Source organism: Prorops nasuta, unplaced genomic scaffold (genome assembly GCF_024137725.1).
Source record: "Prorops nasuta isolate Cenicafe-Biocafe unplaced genomic scaffold, Cenicafe_Pnas_1.2 PNAS00025, whole genome shotgun sequence".
Lineage (NCBI taxonomy): Eukaryota > Metazoa > Arthropoda > Insecta > Hymenoptera > Bethylidae > Prorops > Prorops nasuta.
The window spans coordinates 2239270-2260922 of NW_027116822.1; the positions used below are offsets into that span (position 1 = coordinate 2239270).

At 37.9% G+C, this 21653-nt stretch overlaps 1 protein-coding gene and 1 long non-coding RNA gene across 6 annotated transcripts; one reads left to right on the forward strand and one right to left on the reverse strand.

Annotated features, from left to right (window-relative positions):
- The first annotated feature begins 32 nt into the window (after positions 1–32).
- Arl4 (ADP ribosylation factor-like 4) lies at positions 33–21653 on the forward strand. Of its 2 annotated transcripts, none has more exons than XM_066741819.1 (4): positions 33–544; positions 17069–17400; positions 18091–18306; positions 18370–21653. In XM_066741819.1, the coding sequence occupies exons 2-4, from the start codon at positions 17175–17177 to the stop codon at positions 18564–18566; spliced, it is 639 nt and encodes a 212-aa protein (XP_066597916.1). In that variant the 5' UTR covers positions 33–544; positions 17069–17174; the 3' UTR covers positions 18567–21653. The 2 variants fall into 2 exon arrangements, with proteins under 2 accessions (XP_066597916.1, XP_066597917.1); XM_066741820.1 differs by having other exon boundaries at positions 33–250.
- On the reverse strand, positions 9394–16535 carry LOC136782062 (uncharacterized). 4 transcript variants are annotated; one of them, XR_010824059.1, is made up of 8 exons: positions 15174–16535; positions 14489–14641; positions 13671–14120; positions 12533–13563; positions 11988–12439; positions 11380–11825; positions 10678–11292; positions 9394–10605 (listed from the first exon to the last, which is right to left on the reverse strand). It is a non-coding gene; the product is annotated as an uncharacterized lncRNA (long non-coding RNA). The 4 variants fall into 4 exon arrangements; XR_010824060.1 differs by having other exon boundaries at positions 14489–15522; positions 16118–16129; XR_010824061.1 differs by having other exon boundaries at positions 10695–11292; positions 14489–16535.

The following is a 21653-nucleotide window of genomic DNA, read 5'->3' on the forward strand; positions in this document are numbered from 1 at the left end:
AAATTAGAGGTTAAAGCGTGCAGCTGTGGAAATCGAGTTTATGTAAACACTGACTAATCCGACTGTGGGAATCATGGAGCGCATTTCCACTATTTCCAGCTATACTAGTCTCCAGTCAGTCCAATCTCCAGTGTCTCCACCAGTCTAGCAGCACACTCTCGGTTGGATGGAGTATTCACGGATTCACCGAGAGTCAGTCAGTCAACCACAGTCCACGTTCTAGCGTCAGCTATGCTTGGTCGTAGACGAGGTAGGGCCAAGTATGCCAGTTTATCTCTTTCGCTCATTTTATTAAACCCTTGATGTTTTTCCTTTCATCCGCGGAACTGATGTGATCATTGATACTCAATACTTGTTATCCTCTCATGATTTTGACGAATCGTGGCATCTTGAGTTATCAAAATAGCAAAAATCCGACCAATCGATAGCTGACCAGCCAATTTTGTGAATTCTCGCGACAAGTGACAAGAAAAACTATTTGTGGTCGAAGAAATAATTCCAGTGCCTTTGGAAGGATTTGGATTAGTTTTGCGTGTGAAATATGGTGAGTACGATTATGTCAGAAGGCTTGCGTGCAGGAATTTGACGAATACCTAACTGTTCCTGCCTCCAAGCTTCACTGCTTCTTAAATCTTACCCTTTCAGCTTTTCCTTTTTTCTTCATTGTTTGATTTTGCGATTAAAAAATCTATTCTAATATAAGATAATATTGCTTATCCTACTTTTAGAGCCATGATTAATTACAAAAATGAAGCAAATAAATTTTGAGGGTATTCGGAAGTTGTGAACGAAGAGTTATCTGATATCTTTTGTTACTCCGGGTGGATGAAATCTGTGTGGAAGAAAATATTCGTGGAAATTCGGGAAAGTTTGAATGCGTAAAGTTCACTGGGTACATGATTCAATTTACGGGAGAATTTTATGAGGCAAGCACAAGAGCTACGGGCAGTTGTTAGTAACAGTTATTTGAGTACAGCGTAACTAATCAAGGTTATTGCGCTCTCTTTTCTATGCTCCACTGTGTATTTTGTCATCCGATCTTTGATTGGTCTCATATTTGATCTTCCTAAGCTCGTCGACAATGACAGTTAAAGTATATCATTACCAAACCATGATAAAAACGATTATGCATGCTGGATATTATATTTCACAATTTGTAATATACAAATTTATAAACGTCACTGCGAAGGAATATTAATAAATATTTTTAAATATTTTTACTAATAAATACAAAATTACTTCCCGTAATATTAAAAAATCAGATAATTATAAGTAAAGTCGCGTGTAGTAAATAGGATTTTAAAATTATGTGACTTCATTATTAAAATATCAAAAAATGAATTTCTGAAAATAAGTTAAGAGCTAAACCAAGAGGATAGTTATATATTAGTGGATACATATCTCAATTGGCAATCAAATTTCCGGTACCAATAAATCACTTTTATGAGAGTACATTCTCAAAGAGTGTTTACAGTTCGTTGGTCAGCTTAGTAAATTTTCAATTTTATTCTAAATTCAACGTTACATTATGGTTTTCATAAGAATATTCCAAAATTGACAACGTAATGAAATTAATATTTTTTGAGTGCATCGAATGATAAAAATAGAATAAAAAGTATATGTCTGGGTTCTCAGCTGTCGCCAGCCGCTGCTGTTTATACTTTAAGTGATAAAATCCGTGTTAAATAAAACTCGTCAACTTATGAGAGAGAATTAAGAAAAGTCAAATCAGGTCCAAAGTGTTAATTAAAGTTACACTTTGTAGTTCATTTAGAATTATTTAATCAGATTGATTAAACCTATAAAATATTCCACGTTTAATGAGTTGAGTATAATCTAGGAAATTCGCGCAATATATCGCATTTAACATCAATAATTTGTGTAATGAGCTTGAATTTAATAATTTAAATTCAAGTGATATGAAAAGTATTACCAAAATAAATAGCCCATGAATAGCTTCATTAAGACCAGATATCAACATCAGTTTGAAACTTACTTTGAATTAAACTGCAGAAACATAAGAGAATGAAGAAACGAGATAGTTCCTGTGTAATTTCAGATAGTGTTTACTTATGCAATACGTATCTATCACATCTATTCAAACGGAAATACGGGCTCGATTAGATTAAATCCGATAAATTTATTAGTCTTAGAATGTTATAGAGATAAGTGTTAATAGTGGTATTAGCGGTGCTTGACAAGTGCACGACTGCAGTACTGTTAGTGAAAAATAAAATTCCTAGAAAGAATGAGAGACAGCTACAATATCTCAATGTAAATATTTCTTTTCTGTGTCCCAGAGTCCGATAAGCAATGCACGCTCATCTATTTATATCGGACACTTTAAACTCAAGAAGTAGACTACATTAGTTTCTTTGTATACGAGCAAAGGCCTACAAATTTTACGTGACTTAATTTTTTAACCCCTTTCGACCCAAAGCAACAAAAAATTCATCTTCTTTCTTTGCATTACTGGAAATATTGGAAAACATCGACGACTTTTTCTGTCTCATATGTTTTTATGGTTTTCGACTATGCTCTCTCAGAATCTGTTGTTATTATTTTTTAATCAGCTGTAATTTTAGTCAAACATCCGTCTACGTGTTTTCTTTCATTTCCAGTAATGCAAAAAAAAAGTAAATAAAGTTTGTGTCTTTTTAAGTCGAGAAACGGATTCATTGTCTCTTTGTATATACTTCTGGCTCACAGCATCCACTTATTTATCAATAACAACACCGAGTTGTCTCGACGTTGTTTCTTTCCACCAGTACACTCAATTTCGATTGTTATTTTGACCAACTTATTCCAGTTAGTTTTGAGAAGTAGCAGTCGGATACAAAATACTTTATTATCCTTTGATGCGTGCGATTTACTTATTCGCATACACGCTCGTCTAGCTGCTCTTCGATCACAGTACACGGCTAACGCTACAAGTAATTGAGAGTCGAGTCGAAGGAACGCTATCGTCGCGCTTCCCAGCGAGTCTCAACCTGTGAAACGCGATAAAGGGACGCTCTCCAAAGAAAAAGCGCACTGTTCTGCGAAAAGAAGCGCTAATTAATCCAAGTCACACTTTCTCCGAAACGAAACCGTGTATGCACATAATACTAAAACTTTTCCAATATAATATGTGTCACGTTTCTTTTTTTTAACTTCTTCATTTTTCTTCCAGTTGGAGAAAGAAGGCAAATTGGAAAGTACCAAATTAAGGAGTGCCAAATACGTCGAATAATAAATTTAGCAAAGTTTCGCATTGACTTTCTATCAGGCCGAAGAAGCAGGAGAGTTTCTGAAATTTCAGCATCCGTCCTAAAAAGTGGAATTAATGTTCTGTAACGGTCCAAAGGTGTTTTGGATTAAGTTAATTTGAACAATTAAGCTCCTTCTAATTTCTATTTGCCAAGATGATTAATTGCAAGAGGAGAAAGTAGTTTCTGATGATATAGAGTTAATCAAGGAGTAATCAAAATGTGTAATTGAAATGGCTAAGATAGAAAAGCCTCGAGTATGTATACTATATATATATGTATATAGAAAGATGAGACCTTAAAGTGGCAATGGAAGGTTTTTTAGCGTGTTTCAACAATTATTAGCGTCCTATCTTCCTAATAAGGGTGGATTGATTAATCGGAATGAGAGAAATTGATCGGAGACGGTCAGCAGACGTAGTGCGTGTAGTATATACACACATATATATAGAACTACATCAGCTGACGGAACGTAACAATTTCTGTATACATTGATCAGCCGTAATTGACGCGTTTCAAACATGGAATCTACTAAAGGAAACCCATTAGTTCTCTTGACTGCTATATCGCATACTTCTATTCCTGTAATCACTCTTGTTAGGACATCGATCGGACATTCGCACCGATGATCCTCTTCTTGTATATCGCTTATTCACTTCCGCTTCATTTCTTGCCTAAAATATAAATTTCACTCTTGTTCCGTGGTCGGAATACCAGAATTCCTCTAAACACTCTTATTAGGACACCGAATGGACATTCGTACCGATGATCCTCTTCTTGTACATCGCTTGTTCACTTCCGCTTTATTTCCTACCAAAGATAAATTTCACTCTTCCGTTCCGATCGTAATTCCCGACCAGACTAGTTTTCACTTTTGAACTTGGATTCTATAGTTCCAGCAGGCCCCTCCTTACCAGAGCCGCGTAGTTTTCACTTTTTAACACTAAAAATCCAGTTGTTCCTTGGAGACTCGTTACCTTTCCAAGACCAACTCGACTTTCCTATCCATTGATCGATCATAATTGACACATTTGAGAGACAGAGTCTCGCACAAAAGTACAACATTATTCCACTCGACTGACCGAACGTAAAGGCCGCAGCACGTTATATTACACGAAAGTATCGCGTTTCCAACAGTTAATACCACTGAGAAAAGCACTTGATCCTCGATTAACCAGGATTAAGGCTGCAAATAAGCGTGAGAAGTCATTCCTATTCCACGTTGCTGAAAAATCAGAGATATACATCGTAACTAAAGAGTGTTCGATAGTTTGACCAGCAAATATATATACATATATATATATATATACGACGCCTGTGAAATGGTTTATCTCCTTTATAATTTAGTTTCCTGCAAGTCATAAGGAAGCATATAAATCCAGCGCTAAAGATGAAAGCCAAATTTACATAAATTATATTATAACGCTCATAGTTCTCATTGCTCCAGCTTGCATAACAGAATTATCGTGGCATTTAACCTTTTCGTACACGAACCGCGAGTGTTTTGCGAATCTCCGTGCGCGAATTAGCATGAAATTTCTGACAAACGTGTTTCTGATTTACAGACGTTCGTTTTTGTACAAGTGTGCGATCTATAAATGGAGAGCGAGGTTTAATGATTCGATGGATGGATAGAGGAATCCAGAGGGTAGTTTTTGCAATGTGTCAAAGTCTGATGGTCGTCTACCTGACGACAGCGAGGAATGCAGGTGTTTTGTAAATTTATATGCGAATTAACATGAAATTTCTGCTTTAAAGACGTTCCTTCTTCAACAAGCATGATCGATAAATATTTAGAAATAAGAAGCGAGGTTTGATGATTCCATGCGGATATACTATAAACGTATGAAAAGGGTAGTTTTGACAATGTGTCAAACTCTGACAGCTAGTCGTCGACCTGACGACAGCGAGCGAGGATGTCGCGGTGGTTGTTGCGAGGGGGCCAAACACGTTGAAGTGCGCATGCGCGTTTAACGGAGTCGATACCACCAGCGGCCGGGGCAACAGGCTCATAGAAACCATTCGCAAAGTCTTGCACCATTCACCAGCTCCTCCAACTCAACTCCAGCCACATTGCGTTGCTTCCAATCATCAATTTCTTTCTTCTGCTTTAATTTCGCAATTAAATAGTTTTTTTGCCATTTCTGCAATGTATCCTACTGTATTTTCTTTAATTATTTTTTAGACACGTAAATAATTATATATATATATATATATATATATATATATGTAAGTCTTGATATTTCAAGCTGTCGCTGAGCAAACTTCACACAAACACGAATGTTCCTTGGACAAAAATTCTCTTAACGCGATCTTTCATCGAATGAGTCGCGGTCAAAGGTGCGCTCGTTAAGAAAATCATTTTGCTTTGTTATTGAATAACGGATGAATAGCCAGGCTCGTAATTACTTCCGTATTTAGCTCTGAGAGTATGGAACAAACCCCCTGATAAAGCGTCGTTTTAATACGTTTAATTATGGCACTCTTAAAGTCTCTAGGGTGGAGATTTTACTGACTCGATGGAAATGAGCAAAATTCTCTATGAATTAGTTGGAAACACTTTATTCAACTCGGTCGTCTCTCCCGCCATTTTCAGGCGGTGGAAAATTTTTCCTGCAAAATTGCGAATTCTTCTTTTAAAGTTGTGGAATTAATTTTACGGATGAGAGGGTTAAATGGGAATAGAATAAGCTGTAGCTATAATAAAAACGTAGATTTTGTGTGTATAGAGCCACTGGTTCGGCGAAAGCTGTGTGGAATCAGCTTGGGGGTCTTTGAGAGCCAATGGTAATTATAATCCTTGTTAAGGAAGTACTTATTGCGAGAGAGAGAGAGAGAGAGAGAGAGTAGAGTTCAAAGTGAAGTTGGTTAGTGTTAGTGACGTACACGAATTGTTTCGAAATTGGACCAATGACACATTAAAACTGTCCTATCAAAATCAGCTGACAATCTGAGGATCTCGTTATGCTATTGCATTAAATTATTCCAATGTATGTTAGTGTGTGTCTGTTATAAAATTTTAACAAAAACATAAATTTACTAACTCTGCGAAAGCTATGGAATCATCTTAAGAGCCTTTGAGAGCCAAAGGTAATTAAAATTCTTATCAAAAAAATGTTTATATTGCGAGGGAAAGAGTAAAATCCAAACTAGACCTCGTTAGTGTCAGTAACGTACACGAATCGTCTCTTAAACGAGCCAATGACACATTAAAACTGTCTTACCAAGACTAACTGAGAATCCGGGAATCTCGTTACGCTATGGATTAAATTGTTCCAAGGTGTGTGTGTGTGTGTTACACAATTTTCCAAGTAACGAGGTGTACGCGAAAGCTTTGAGCTGAATTATAACAGTAGCGAGTGTAATTGTTAATTAAGAAAGGTGTGGCGAACAAAGGGGAGCAGTAATTGCAAATTTTTAAAGGAGAGTCCATCCACAGTGTTGAAGAGAAGAGGAAGAGGGAGGGGGGGGGAGTTCTGTTTACGCAGTTGGAGCTAAATTTCCTTCTTTTCCTCAACACACACACACAAGTCACATAAATAACAAAATAAACATTCCTCTTTTATAGCGCGTAGTATTTTATGGTTCTGGTCGTCGCGCGGACGAGTTTCGACGATTAAAATCACTGGAATTAGAGCAGGCTGGAGTCGTCGAACTTTGTACGCCCTTCGAGCCCTTTCAATTGGTGCGGCGCGTCGCTTGCTCCGACCGGAACACGTCAATGTACAATGACCCTTTATCCAACCAATAAAATACTCTCCGAATCACCGACCAATCATCCCGCATTTCGTATGCGCGAATACCCGATGACTCGTAAACACTTTCAACTTGCTTAATTGGCAGACGCACTGAGGATGATAAATGGAAAGTTTCTGCGAGATTATATAGGTTAAAATTCTTCTGCCCCCCCCCCCCCCCCTACTGCAAGGTTAACTATATAGTTGTCGAGTATAGAGGGTCTTCGGGAGGGTCTGCCAAATTAGATTTTGCGAAGTCGTCGAACTTTGGAATCTTCTTGAAATTGTAGCGCGACGAGACGGATTCTTTTTTTTTTTAGGTAGCATGATGCACACTCGTAAATAATGGAGCTTTATTTGTCGAGGCTCGCTGACGAGTCCCACTAGTGTTTTGAATTTCAGACACTGGCTGCAAGTGTCATAAGCACTCTTACGCGAGGTTAAATGTGGTTGGCATGAAGAGGATGGCTTCACGAGGATATGTCAAATTGTCGGATTAGATTTCGTTGACTTTGGAAATGCCCAGAAATTGCAAACGGTATATGGATTCTTGTTTAATTTTTGTATTTTATAGAGTGTTGGCTCAAACACTCGTAAATAGCGAAGATTTATTTAACGAGGCTCTCCGACGAATTTTATCAGTATCTTAAATTTCAGGCATAACTGCGAGAGTCATAAGTACTCTCCCAAGGTCAAATATATGGTTATCTTGAAGAAAGAGTTGACGAGAGCCTGTATCAAATTACAAAATAATATTTCACACCAAGTTGCCGAACCGTAGAAACCTCTGAAAATTGCGGAACGAGTAGACAGATTCTTCCTCATATTTTTCTCTTGTTGGATAGTGGCATACACACACCAGTAAATAATGAAGCTTTATTTGGCGAGGCACGCCGACGAGTCCCACTAGTGTTTTGAATTTCAGAAACTGGCTGCAAGTGTCGCAAGTACTCCCCGTTACTGAGCAATCTTGCTTTGTTGTGGCCGAAAAACCCTCGCGTTTCAAAATCACGCACAAAGACTTTCTAAAAAAAACTCAAGCGGGTGGGACTGTGCATTGTACGATGGAAAGCTTTAAAACTGCGCCGAAGAAGTGATAGATATTCGACGTAAACGATCTACGTGGATCTGGTGAATTTTTTACGTGCGGGTTTTTCATCATTTACTATATATATACATATGTATATATATGTACCTTAAGGATTGGCTTATAACGTGCGTGCTGCACAAAGGACACCATTGTAAAGTTGGAATAGCAGGAAGATTTAATTTTCCTAATTCTTATTCCATACTGGTCCGTCCATTCATCAATTACACGCAGAGTTAATCACCAACGACTGGTTCCATACTTGGAAGAAAAACACTGATCGCACAGAGAGATTGTCTTACCTCTGCTATAAACCAGAAATTATGTGAGAATTTTTTTGCAACGATCTATACCAATGGAAATGGAAAGTGTAGTTGGGAATTAGCAGCAATGCTGAAGAAGCAAGCGAATTCGAGATAATTGTCTCCAGGATGAAAGTCAAGAGTATATGGAATGCTTGAAGAAAAAGGTTCGTTACGATTGGAGATAAGAAGTCGAGTTTGGTGTAATTTCTGCTTCTTGGAAAATTCTTTACGGTCGCTCGACAGATTTTTATCAATCTTTTCTCACACTTCTGGGAAAGAACGAGTTTTCCTCTGTTATAGCGTAACAGCCTGAGGCTTATCAGCCAATTGGTAAATTGGTGATTTATATCTACAGTTTTCATGCTTGGATACTTGACTCGTAAACGCCAATGTTCCATGGGTTTTTAGTTAAAATATTTAACGAGTTATTTAAACGCTTTTTACCGAGAGATTGATGAATGACTTTGAAAAGGTAAAAGATTTTCTTACCACACTTTCCTCAGGGTATAGTTTAACTCAACGCAGAATTCACCCAAGACGAACACGCAGCGCGCACTATTGGCCGCGTGGAAAACGTCTTGTGCATGTCAATCAGGAACGACGCAGCAGTCACGTTCCTCTTACCAGACAAAGAGTCGTCTTGTTTAAAAAAAGACCAGTTACATTTTATTACTGTGACATGCTTTCCGTTCATTTGAATAATTTCAATCAAAATCACCTTGTTTAAATTCATTAGAATTCAACAAATTCGGAACTTTTTAAAACCGTCATGAGAACCTCTGCCAAAAGTTGTTAAAAGAAGAAGGATTCGAATGATTTGAAACGTATCCAAGTAGGAATTATGAAAATTACATACCTTTCCAAAGAACCTTGATAATCACAGATGAGTATTTCAAAATGAAATTTTCATTATTAAAAAATTTCATTTTCTTTACAAAACTCTTTTTATAACACATATTCTTAATTACAGAACAGTAAAATAATAATACAGTTGAATGCTAATAATTAGATGAAATTGAGACATGTAACAAGATCTATTTAAAATCTTATGTCGTCTAATTGAGACCTTCGAAGGTAGTTTCTTTACATTCCTCGATTAATACTGGAACTGATAAGAGGTTATCGGATTTCGGTACGTCCGATTGTTGCTCGTTGTTAGTTTCTGCATTTGTGGTATTAGTAGTGAAAACGGTTGGCTTTCTAGGAAACAAAGCAGAAAGGAACAATGGACCATGTAGCATGGTTGGAGGTTTTGTGATGGGACGTGCGGGTAATGAGAGCAATTCACGGACAGATATGCTAATAACCGAATTACTACGGGCCGACGAGCGGCCGCACGCGCCCGTAAAGTTGAACAAAGGAGAGAAAGTTTCCAGTTCAGCTTCCACGGTTTTCGTTGACGTTGAATGCACGCGCGACAATCTCGCTACGCGATCGGCCTTTGGTCCTGGTTTCTTATGAATTGCCCCCCTAACCGATTAGTCGTTACTAATAGCCACAAGATTCGAAGAGCCCTGGTGGCCAACAACAAACTACTAGACAAACCAAAACCATGCCTCTTTATGCTATTGTACGTGTGCGTCAGTTTTTTGTTTGTTATGCTCTGCCACTCTGTTTACTTCCCTTCAACGTACACAATGAATCCAACGAATTCTTTCCATTGTTCGGTAGCACCTATTATGTTTCTAGGTTTAATCAGCCTATCAGCGTTATTCTCCGTATTTTTATATAAACAACTGGGAATTCTTTTTAATGTTTCAAGTAATAATCATTTTGAAACGCAAAGTACAGTTGCTTGGGTTGTTTATTTTTATTTGGAAAGGGTCGTAAGCTGGTGGTAGATGAAAAGTAAAAATTATAGTAACAGTGTGGAATAAAACGTGTTCTGACACACAGTGCATGGAAGGGAAAAATGGCGTATCGCGTGCGATTGGTGCTCAAACCCTCCAACCCATTGGAACGGTTTAGATAAGATCGTAACACGAATGGGGGAACTAAAATAGCCGGACTCCCAGCTGCCCGGATTTTAACGCGAGTGTTTCACTAGAAATCCCCGGCAATTGCTACCGTCTTGCTTGGGAAAATTTTCAACCCAAAACTTTCCTTCTGCAGGATAGACTTTGTATCCTGAAATGGCTTGAATCTTCATTATTCAGTTTCCAATTCCGCGTTCCTTGTAGGAGAACTTTTGAGTATTGATTAAAATCAAATCTGCCTTGGATTGGAATCTAGAAAAATGTAAAAAGTTTATTAATTAATATTTTTATTATTAAATGTTATAATTAAATATTACGTTTTACCCAAATATAGCGGATACCTCGTGTTGTCATCTTCATCCATCAGTTTTTCGTCTCTTTGGGTAAACTATTTCTGTATATGTATACAATTACTCCTTCTCGTTTCATTATGTTTGTATTGGCACACACGAAGCAAATATATATATCTTCATAGTGTATGAAATAGATTTTTTAGACTATATATTGCAGTGTTACACCGATTTGTGTATAATGTGTCATTATTACAACACTATTTTACGTTGGTCGTACACACTGCAGCTTTATGATGGTTGCAGAAAGAACAGTGGTCAAGATAAAATTATTTCTGCGTGAAATAAGAGTACCTTCGATGCAGCACTATTGATAACGACTCCGTTCCAACAGAGAAGACTTGTAAGCTTTATGCAATTTGAGCCGAGTTCGCATGCCGACCCATCTTCGACGCTGTAGATTGTATTCCGAACCGAATGCAAGCCAGGATGCATCGCTACTTGGAAAAAGCATTGGGTCATCGTGACGAAAATAATTTTCTTTGCATGAAAATTGATTCCATTATGCATGATAACTCTTGACAGACAACTTGAGGGTTCTTATATTATTTATACAATAATATCTCAATATAAATATTGATTTATAAATCTAAACAACGAAAAGAAAAAAAAAACAGTAGAGTTTCTACACAACTGCAATATAGTACATGATCCGGTAGCTATTAAGTTAACGTACCTGACGTGTTTCTATAAATAAATCGTCGAATTACATAATTGAAATAGTGTCCGGTCATAAGCGATAGTTTTGATCCGGTCTGAAAAAGCATGGTGAATTGATTTGGTTCCGGTGGCAATGGCCATAACCGTGCTAGAATAGCAAATTGGAAGATAGGATAGGGTCTCGTAAAATCGTTCGGCACGAAACACATTTCGTATGATTGCTACGTTCACCATGAATAAAATATTATGGTTAGAGAGAATCGTCTACGCCCACTATTTTATTCAACGCTCTACCGATTACCACTGTTGTACCCTCGCTTAGTCGAATTATCCTACAGTGGTGCTTTTGTGCTTAATACGGTTTCTGCAAGTGGAATGTCCTTGCCAGGTCCATTGGAGCGGGACCGATAAACAATAATAGCGAATTCCTGAAACTGGCACGCTCGATAAGCGTATCGTAACCTAAAAACAGTTTTCTGCATTGAATTTGCTATTTTTTGTCTTACTGACTTATTCTAAGGCATATTTTAATACACGAACATTTTCCATTACAATGATGAATTATCAACTAGAATTGTGTTGTGCCAAGCTTACATAATAGAACAAAAGTTTTTTTTAACCAACCTGCAGTGTTATCTGGATGTTGTATCGGGCTTGGTCTCGGAACAGGTTCACCCATGAGAATTCGAATTCAAAGGACAGGTGCTGTCAAAGAGAGGATCAGTGGGGAGGTTTTATAGAAAATTTAGTCGAGGAAGACTTTAGTAGAGTAACGATAAGTGCATTCTGACCCATCGGATTGGAAAAATGAAGAAAAAATGACAACGACAGGATCCCTCGAGTCTTTGGTGGGTTATGTGTAGCCAAGCCCGGCGAGTGATTCAAGCTTAAGCTGTACTGACCAATCCTGACGCTCTATGGACGTTGAACGACCACCAGACCAGCTTATCTTTGGGTCGGTCTTACCGTTAGATCACCGGTAGATCCACCTTTTAACGGAATTATTTCTTTCCTTCAGATTTATCACTCGTAATTTACCATTAACCACTGATCGATCCGTTTCAGTCTAACCCAACCTAAAAGTTATACAACAAAATTAATTATTTCAAATTTTTAGGTTAAGTCTCAGTTTTAAGATTAGATTCAGGCAGAGCTAGATTTTCGTATACATGTAGGAGCTGCGTGAATGATGAAGCAATGCCTCGGGGTTATTTTCGTGTTGATAAAAGTACTCCGTCATGCTGGTACTGATAGGTTTCTTTCCTCCCTTTCACAATACACCTGTCGCCAAGATCGATTGGATTGGCGCGATCGCCTTCTCCTAACGATCATTATATGAGTTTATGTTTATGAGGACGACCTACAGCACCAGATTTCTCCGTCCGCATTTCCTCTGGGCCGCACAGCTAAATTTGATTTACCTACTTTTGCACGCGTGTGAGCGCACAGGTACCTCTGCGAGGCATCTCTTCGGATCCGTGCATAACCTCAAAATATACTTACGTTCATTCCTGTTAGCCAGGAAAATCCCAGTCTCTGAGTGTGGAAAGAGCAAAAAAGTCCCTTGCTGATACTTTTGAAAATTTTAATTATTCATCTTGTTATCACTTGCTCGACCTTGAAATATTCTTACGTTCCATGTAGCATGTGTAGTGTCAGAAATATCTATGTAACATTCCCCCCAACTTAATTTAACACATTAGAACGTTTTTGCAACTGTGAATATGTAGAGCTACTTTTTTCTTATATGGAAATTCTCAGATATTTCTACTGTGTAAAGAGAAAACCTTCTTTTGTGATGCTTCAGGATTAGAAGACTGAAATTAAAATTGTTGTTTCTTTGTTAACTATCCAATTAAATAATTACGAAATTACGAATGCGTGTATATTGTATGCTGCGCGTCGTATTGGTTCAAAGTCCCAATAATGGGTATCATGAATGCAATAATAGAAGCATTGTAAGCCTTAGAACATAAATCTTGTAAGCAGCAACGAGTGACAAGTAACAATCAGAGATGTCTGTAGATTAGCCTTCGGTTGAATATTAGCGAACCAATCAATGACAGCCACTCTACTCGATACACGTAAATTGTTTCACGGTTCAACTGTAATTGGCTTTTAGCACATTCAGTAATTCAACGATTCCAATTTTTATAACTGTCTAATATTTCTCCATCACGTGTACATCCAATTCGTCATCCTACAAAAAAAACTCCAATTAACTAATATCATAAATGACTACTGTAAAAAAAAGAGTAAAAAAAAATAATCGATAAATTGCATAGAAATTCTGTTGGTGTTCCTGACCTAATTCGAGGTTATTATACAGTCAGATACAGGTAATATTAATTCCCAGATCGGAATGCGTGAGATGAACGTGAAAAGTAGGTTGAGTCTGAGTTCCAATGGGGTAATTGCGTAAGTTGTAGCTTAGGGCTATTGGAAAAATAAGTAGTAACCTTTAGTAGCGGTTTGCGAGCGAATGAATGAACGAACGGAAAACACAGGAGTTGGCAATCCGGTTAGGAAGGTGATTGGCGAAGGAGAGAGGGTAGGGGGGATGAAGGAGACAACGATGCCTTGAATGCTGAGAGGAAAAGCTGAACTGCTAAAGGAGAGAAGACGATCATGATGGTAGTTGATGGTGGGGTGGTGGGATGTCTGAGCTGCCTGAGCATAACTGTTTCCATTGCCGTTCTTGCTGGACCGCTACAATATAGCTAACAGACGCTGCCCAGGACAAATCGCTGATGTAAGCTAAAGACAGAGAGAAACGGATTATAAAGCGAGTGAGAAAGCAAGTCTTCTTGGTCTGAGAGAAAGAGAGAGAGAAAGAGAGAGAAAGAGAGAGAGAGAGAGAGAGAGAGAGAGAGAGAGAGAGAGAGAGACGAGTGGGAAGGATACGCACGTGTTTATCTTCGTGTGTTGGTAAGAGAGAGACAAGAAGATCACAGACAGTATTCTCATGTTTCGTTTTCTCACAATCGAGATGTGTATGGTAACTCTACCCCCTCTCTCTCATCCTTCTGCCATCCTAACCTCTCCACCACCTCCCTTTTACAAGCATGGAAACAGCTAGAAAGAGATAGGAAGATAGGAAAATAAATTCAAAGAAACTGAGTTACCTGAGAGGAGCAGGTTCTTCCACAGGTATACGAAAGGTGCGAGAAACTTGACAAAATAAACGATCGTCCAGCGAAAAATAGGTAAGTTCAAGAATTATATTTATTGGGAGATCGAGGAGCCAGCAAACAGTACTTAAAACACGCCAAGCAGACCTGTAAACAAGAACGTTGATTATACGACGTCGGCATGTTTAGCATGGAGAAGTGAGGTTTAGTTAAACTGAGAGAGAGAGAGAGAGAGAGAGAAAGAGAGAGCTACTGTAACGTTGGGAAGAGGATATAAAATGGCGATAAATGAAGTTTCAAGGGTGGAATAAACATAAAGAGTACTGTAAGCAGAAAATACAGCGAGGCGGAAAAGATGAGCACGCTCCAGATGAGTTTGGATGAAAAGGGGGAGAATGTTTTTGCTGGCAACAGCGTGAATGGAGAAATAAGGGCGGGGAGTGGGGAAAGAGAGGAGGATACAGGATGACCCAGTGCCTCCCAGCAGCCGATTCCGCTTGTGTCCCCATGTATAAACTCTCTTATAATTTAAGATATCCCACTTTTACTTGACTAAAAGCAGTGTGTACGAAACGTGTGTAATAAAAAGAAAGAGTTTCTCGTTTAATGTTTAACACTGTTCCAAGTGTACTGTGTAGTATCGAGTCTAACAAGTATACACGCAAAGCAGGTTACCTACTCGGTCGGTAAAACAGGAGCGATGCTTCTAGTTCGATTTGGGGGCGTCACGCATGGCTAATTGACGGGAGCCCCCTTCAGTGTTCTCGATCTTGGGATCTTGGGCAGTAATCGGCTAGCTCGTCCGGATATTTGCGTGTCGATCGACGAGAGGCTAGTGTCTGCTATTCCAGTTCGACAGGATAGCCTGTTGGATTAATTCCTTTCCACCTGGCGGAACTTTACGGGCGGATTGCGAGCATTACGGTACAGCAGAGCCGTAACACTCGAGGCCAATGGTGAAATCGACTAGCTCCCTCGCTTTTTACTGTACACTTTTTGCAGCCCTATCAACCTTTTATTCTTCTTTTCTGAAATTAAAAAATTCCTATTATGGGAGTGTCGTACAACGATACATTTCTACGTTTTTATTGCTCCGTCAAATCGAGAAGCACGTGAGAAACACCTACAGTTAAAGTTTTCGTACGATTGATGATTTTAGCAAGATTTAAAGATGATCACCATCACCCCAAATGTATTGGATTTTACGAGAACAAGCTATTTTTAGAATAGACCCATTAAAACTGCGCTCGCAGTGAATAATAAAAAAAAGCTTCAGTGAGGCGTGGCGAGCATAGTTTGCTATAAAACGAAGCCTTTAAGGTAGAAAAGCTGGTTTTATTGAAAATCGTTGGCCCGCATATTGGTGCAGGAAATCACTACTTATTCTTCTTGCAAAATCTATGACTATTTTATTCGCATAAGTTTACTATGTTAGTAAAAAATTGCTAGGTTAGAATAGAGTGTAAGCATAAATGGAAATTCCCCCTAATAGCAAAATACTTGTCGAAATAATTCTGCAATATTGCTAAGCTATTAAAAAATGTCAGGCGTCTTTCAGGAATATTGCTGATATGTGTATATAAGTATTTTGTTATCGAAGGGACAAGGATAATACTTTAGTACAAAAGGATATCGTAAGGTCTGCCGAGGACTGGTTCCCAAAGCTGGAACGAGCATCAATCACGATTTCTGTGGCGTCTGAGCAGCATGCTTCCTCGTTTCATCGTATTATAATATACTATGAAAGTGAATGACAGAGCGACTATAGATCTACGGCCCACGGCCAACCGCTTTAGGCTTCAGGTGCATCAGGCTGAGGATCAGAAGAGGCCAACTCTGCAGCTTTTATGAGGATGCCTTTTGTATATGGCGAGCCAACTGTGGGGATCCCATAATTCCCGTTCTGAAACTCAATCGAGCATGCAACAGAAGTCTTGCTCTCCCCGAACTAAACTGTACCCTGAGAAATTTTGACAAATAAATTTTATCAAATTTAATTATACTGGATGAAGTATACTATAAACAAATATATAGCGCAATATAATTTAAAATTAAACTAAAACAAATCCTATCAGATTCCTAATATTAATTCAATAATATAGTTATAATTATCATAGAATCTCAAACTATTGATTTTCATAAATTAATATAACTAGTGAGAAAATAAATTCAACTTGCGCTTAACTAGTTTTTATATTTATAAATCATGAATGTACCAGCTGCTCTTCCTCGTTCCTTTAAAACCAAACTCAAAGATGTTTTTTCATGACTGTGGTTCTTTTGAACATCCATTTGCCTTTTTTGCCTCATTCTTTCGAACTTCCGCTGGAATCATATTTCCCATTTTATCCTCCATTGTCGAAACAGATTGATTGTTTTTTATTGCGTACCCTCTGAAAAAGTTTGCTTTAATCGTTAAAACTCCAAAGTTTTTATACTCGTGTAGTATAGAACTAAAATAAACTGTCTGTTATTGGAGTATATATTTTTTTTATCCAATAATATTTTACCTGTAACGTAAATAGTAGAAATTCGTTTAGTGATTGTGACTAATGAAAAGTAATTTTTGTTCAGATGTCAGCAGCAGCACAGGGTAAACGGAGGAAATAGGTTAGGGGTGCCGGTGATCTGAGAAAAACGAGGAAATAAGAGAGGCAAGAGGGGGAAGTAAACTACAGGAATGGGTGCCGGGATGGGAAGGAGTGGTATTAGCGGTAGTGGGGGTAGTGGCGGCCTCCTAGAATCACTTCCGACTGGTAGTCCCTTGCACGTGGCCATGTTGGGACTGGACAGCGCGGGAAAAACTACAGCTCTCTATCGACTGAAGTTCGACCAATATCTCAACACTGTTCCCACAATCGGGTTCAACTGTGAGAGAATCCGTGGTGGAATTGGCAAAGCCAAAGGTAAAAACCTTTTACAACTCTTTTATGAGAAATCGATTCTTTGAAAAATTTGGACAATCCTGACATTGTTGAGACATAAACAAGTTTGATGCACAGCTTGAGAATAAAAACAAAGAAGTTTGCTTCTAGTTCCTTTACTCTTCTTGTTGTTTCCTTCGGTGAGCCAGACTTTTCCTTATACGGACTGGGCCCCTTGATTCTCCAAAAGAGAAAAGCAAAGGCTGAATTGAGGATGAGAGGGCTGTCAAAACGTTTTTTTTAATGGACAGTGTGGGAGTTTTGGTTCTTTCTGACTATGTGTAACTCTCACTGTACCCATTGTTTTCCGTATTAGGATTTTTCCATGTAAAATATTCATTATGACTATATACAAAGAGAGCCAAAAGATCAAACTTTACTGTAACCGTTGCAATAAAGAGTAAGTACTATCGGTAATTATCAGCAAAGTAGTTTTCTCATTGTTAGGGTATTCTATTGTCAACTTCATCGATAGTGACGTCATACGCGTCACTGCGTTACGCACTTAGCAAATTATAACCTTAATAACTAAAAATTACCTATTTTAGGGGGAAAAATAGCTGAGGAAAGATAGTTTTAAATAGGCTCATAAGCTTCCTGCCTCTCGAGAAGACGTGCGAATGTTGGAACGCCTATAATTATAAGAATAATAACAAGGTATTTTTTTGACAGGTGTAAACTTTCTCGTATGGGACGTGGGTGGTCAGGAGAAACTAAGGCCCCTTTGGAAATCATATACGAGGTGCACGGATGGTATAATTTTTGTGGTTGATTCTTGCGACGCCGAACGTCTCGAGGAAGCCAAAATGGAGCTAACTAGAACAGCAAGGAGCCCTGATAACGCTGGAGTACCCATCCTTATTCTGGCCAATAAACAAGATCTCCCTGGTAAGTTCGAATTAAAAGTTTGCTTATTAAGAAATTGTTAGATGAGAAGAGACATTGTTTTAGGTGCAAAGGAAGTATGCGAATTGGAAAAGCAATTGGGAGTTTTGGAATTATCAGGGATGCCAGGAACAGCATGTATAAAAGTGCAACCAGCGTGTGCGATAACTGGCGAGGGCCTGCACGAAGGTTTAGATACACTGTATCAATTGATCTTGAAGAGGCGTAAGCTGGCGAAGCTGAACCGGAAGCGAGCAAGGTAGGCCAGGGCGTCGGAGGACTGCACGTGGATTTTCTGATATTGCTCGCAGCCAAGCTCAACTGCGACCACCCCTATTCCGCTCGCGGTCTCCTCCGGATCATCACCAACTTCGTCTCTGTCCTCTATGACTTTTGAAAATTATACAACGACGTTGAAGAGCCAGGGGCTTCGAGAAGACACGCATTAGCTCAGAACTCTACGCGGTCTCCAGTGTCATGTATGTCATCTCCACAATTTCTATAAGGATTTGGACAATTTAATATAGAATTTCTTCCAACTCCAACTGATGCAAAAAGACTTTGAAGAGCCAAGGATTTATGGAACCACACAAATGTGGATCTTTTATAATATTGCTGACAGTTGTGTTTATCCTGTACGACCTTTAGTTGGTCGATGGAGAATGACGAAATTTTAGGAGTCTTGAAAGATACATCAAGCACTAGGAAGCTTGATTAGCTCAGATATAATAGCAGGAGATCACAGCTGATTGATGATTACAAAGACATTTATATCTTGATCAACGTGATTCGGCCTCCTAAGAGAAATACTCTTTCATTTGCATTCTCTTGTTATCAATCTCTACCTACTTGAACGACAAGATTTTAAGGCCTGAAAAATCGATCTCCAGTGAAAACTGCGATGTTTAAGATTAATCCTTAGTCTAGCAAAGCTTCTAGGGCAGGTTTTAAACAATTTTGAAAAGTATCTTGCGTGGCTTTCTCAATACTGAAGTTACGCGGTGCTTGAGCCACCCTAGTTTTTGCACCTTTGTACGTTCGAAAATATGAAGACCATGGAGGAGAAGGTCATCCTGGACCAAGTTTCCTTATCGAAACTCGTTGGAGTAAATAGAAATCACTGTTCAAGTAACAATCATCTGACAAGAAACATTTTTGGATTTCAATCTCATCAAAGATCATTCAAAGTTTTTTAGAAAATTTCTTAAAAATTCCTGACCATTTTTTCTATTTCATATAATATTGAACCACTAAGAATTGGACAGAATGGATACGTAATCTTTAAGAAAAAAGATGATTTATCATCGTGAGAAAAGCTAATAATTATTACCAGTTTTTTGACTATTGAAGATTTGTAATAATTTATTTTATTATTGATTGATCTTTGTTTATATGTATATGAATTTTGACAGAAAATTCAGAATGTTCGTTGAATCCAACTGATTTTACACAAACGTTGGTAGCTGCTATTCGATTGTGGTAAAAAATTAAAGGAGTATCATGTTTGTTACTGGACACAATCAAATTTACGAAGTCGAGTGAACGAAGATGGATTCCTGCTGGCTTTTATGATGCAAGATCACCAATCCTTCTCGACGAAACATCTTCTATGTTTTTTCAATTTCGCTTAAGATTAAGACACGTGCAATTACTATGTGATAATAAGCTTCATTGTAAATAGTCATAGATCATTGGAGATATCGCTTTGTCCATACAGCTGCAGAAACGCGATCTTTTTTTCTAGCAGAAAGAAGTTAAAAGAATCCAGAGAAAAAATTGTATCGTTTTCGTTGGCACGAGACGCCGGATGTTGGACATATCTTGTCGAAACGAAAATGAGAAAAGGTGGTGCAAAGCTGGACTCGGTCCAAAATTGTTGTTTTCTTTCAAGTTTTTATGAAACATGATTTTATATACTTCTCGTAGACTGCGCGAATACCATATCATTAAAAACAAATCATTGTTTTAACGACGACTGTTTTGTCGTATCTTTTATAATCTAATTAAGCCAATGTACATATTATTTTTAGCTGATAGACAGTTTCTCAAATGTTGTATGTTTCGTGAAGCAAATTGTCGGATTATCGTGGATATTTGCAACTTCCAAAAATGGAAATATTTGGGTCTTCCTATTCGATGAGAAAAGGAGTTTATAAACAATGGTAGGACAGCAACGGTATTTGTATGATTTAATAAAAATTGTATGCAACCAAAGTGGTTGAAATTGAAAAAACCAAAAAGCGATGAATTCACCAGGAGCCTAAGAATTGCGATTAAGACTATTTAGGAACTTTCCCTGCTTTGCTCAAGTCTTTTTCTTAAACACAAATAAACAAATAAAGAACTCCATGTTTTTTATATTACACTTCGTAGCATGACTTAAGTGGAGATAGTCGAGAAGGAAAATCAAGTGATCATAATCTTGGAGATTTTTACGACTAATAAATGAGTGACGATGCTAGTCTAGCAGGAGCAGAAAACAAATGTTTAACGCAATTCAATGAATTTAGAATTTAAGTATCTACATTGTAAATACGGTATATATACATAGATTATTGCCCTTTTCATTCTCGTGGAACAGACAATTGTTGTTGTATTGTTGATATATTGTTATCTCGTTGCAAATAGTGAAAAAGAGAGGCAAGTGTGTTCAAGGATGTTTGAAAAAGAGACGATCGCTAAAATAGGGAGTATTTTTTTTAACCATAAAGATATAGTAAAAATTATTGTATCCCATAAAGGAGATTGATTACAAGCGTAAGAACAATGAGAAAATATGACAAAGATAACAGAAATTGAAGGATAACATTTTTTGCGAGAGAGCATAGATGTCTGATCCGCTTGAATGAATATGGCACTTGATAATAAACTGATAATAGCTGTCGAGTGATTGTTGTTTTTATATCGACTGTCGTTCAAAATTCTATTGTAAACTTGCCCTTGTTGTGTTTATTGTATTTCGATATTTTATCTTGTGCTTTGATTGATAGATTACTTATTTATGTAATATACAAATACACACACACACATGCGCATACAGCATGAAAACATACAAAACAAAAAACGGAAACACTCATACGTCTATAATCAATGTATAAATAATAAACGGATGTCGATCTGAAAAGGCGATAGATTGGCAGAGGATTTCGAAGCGAATGAATGAAATCTAAATTGTTTATCCAATGGGTATCAATGTTTACACGTAGATTGTCTTATTTCGTGCATGTATACGTACACGAAGATTGTATTACCAGGTGTAGTTATACCCGTCTTAGACTGAACGATCATTTCTGCCTATGTATAAGTGCACGAGAATTTTTAAATAAATTCGCTGATTCCGTTACGTTTTA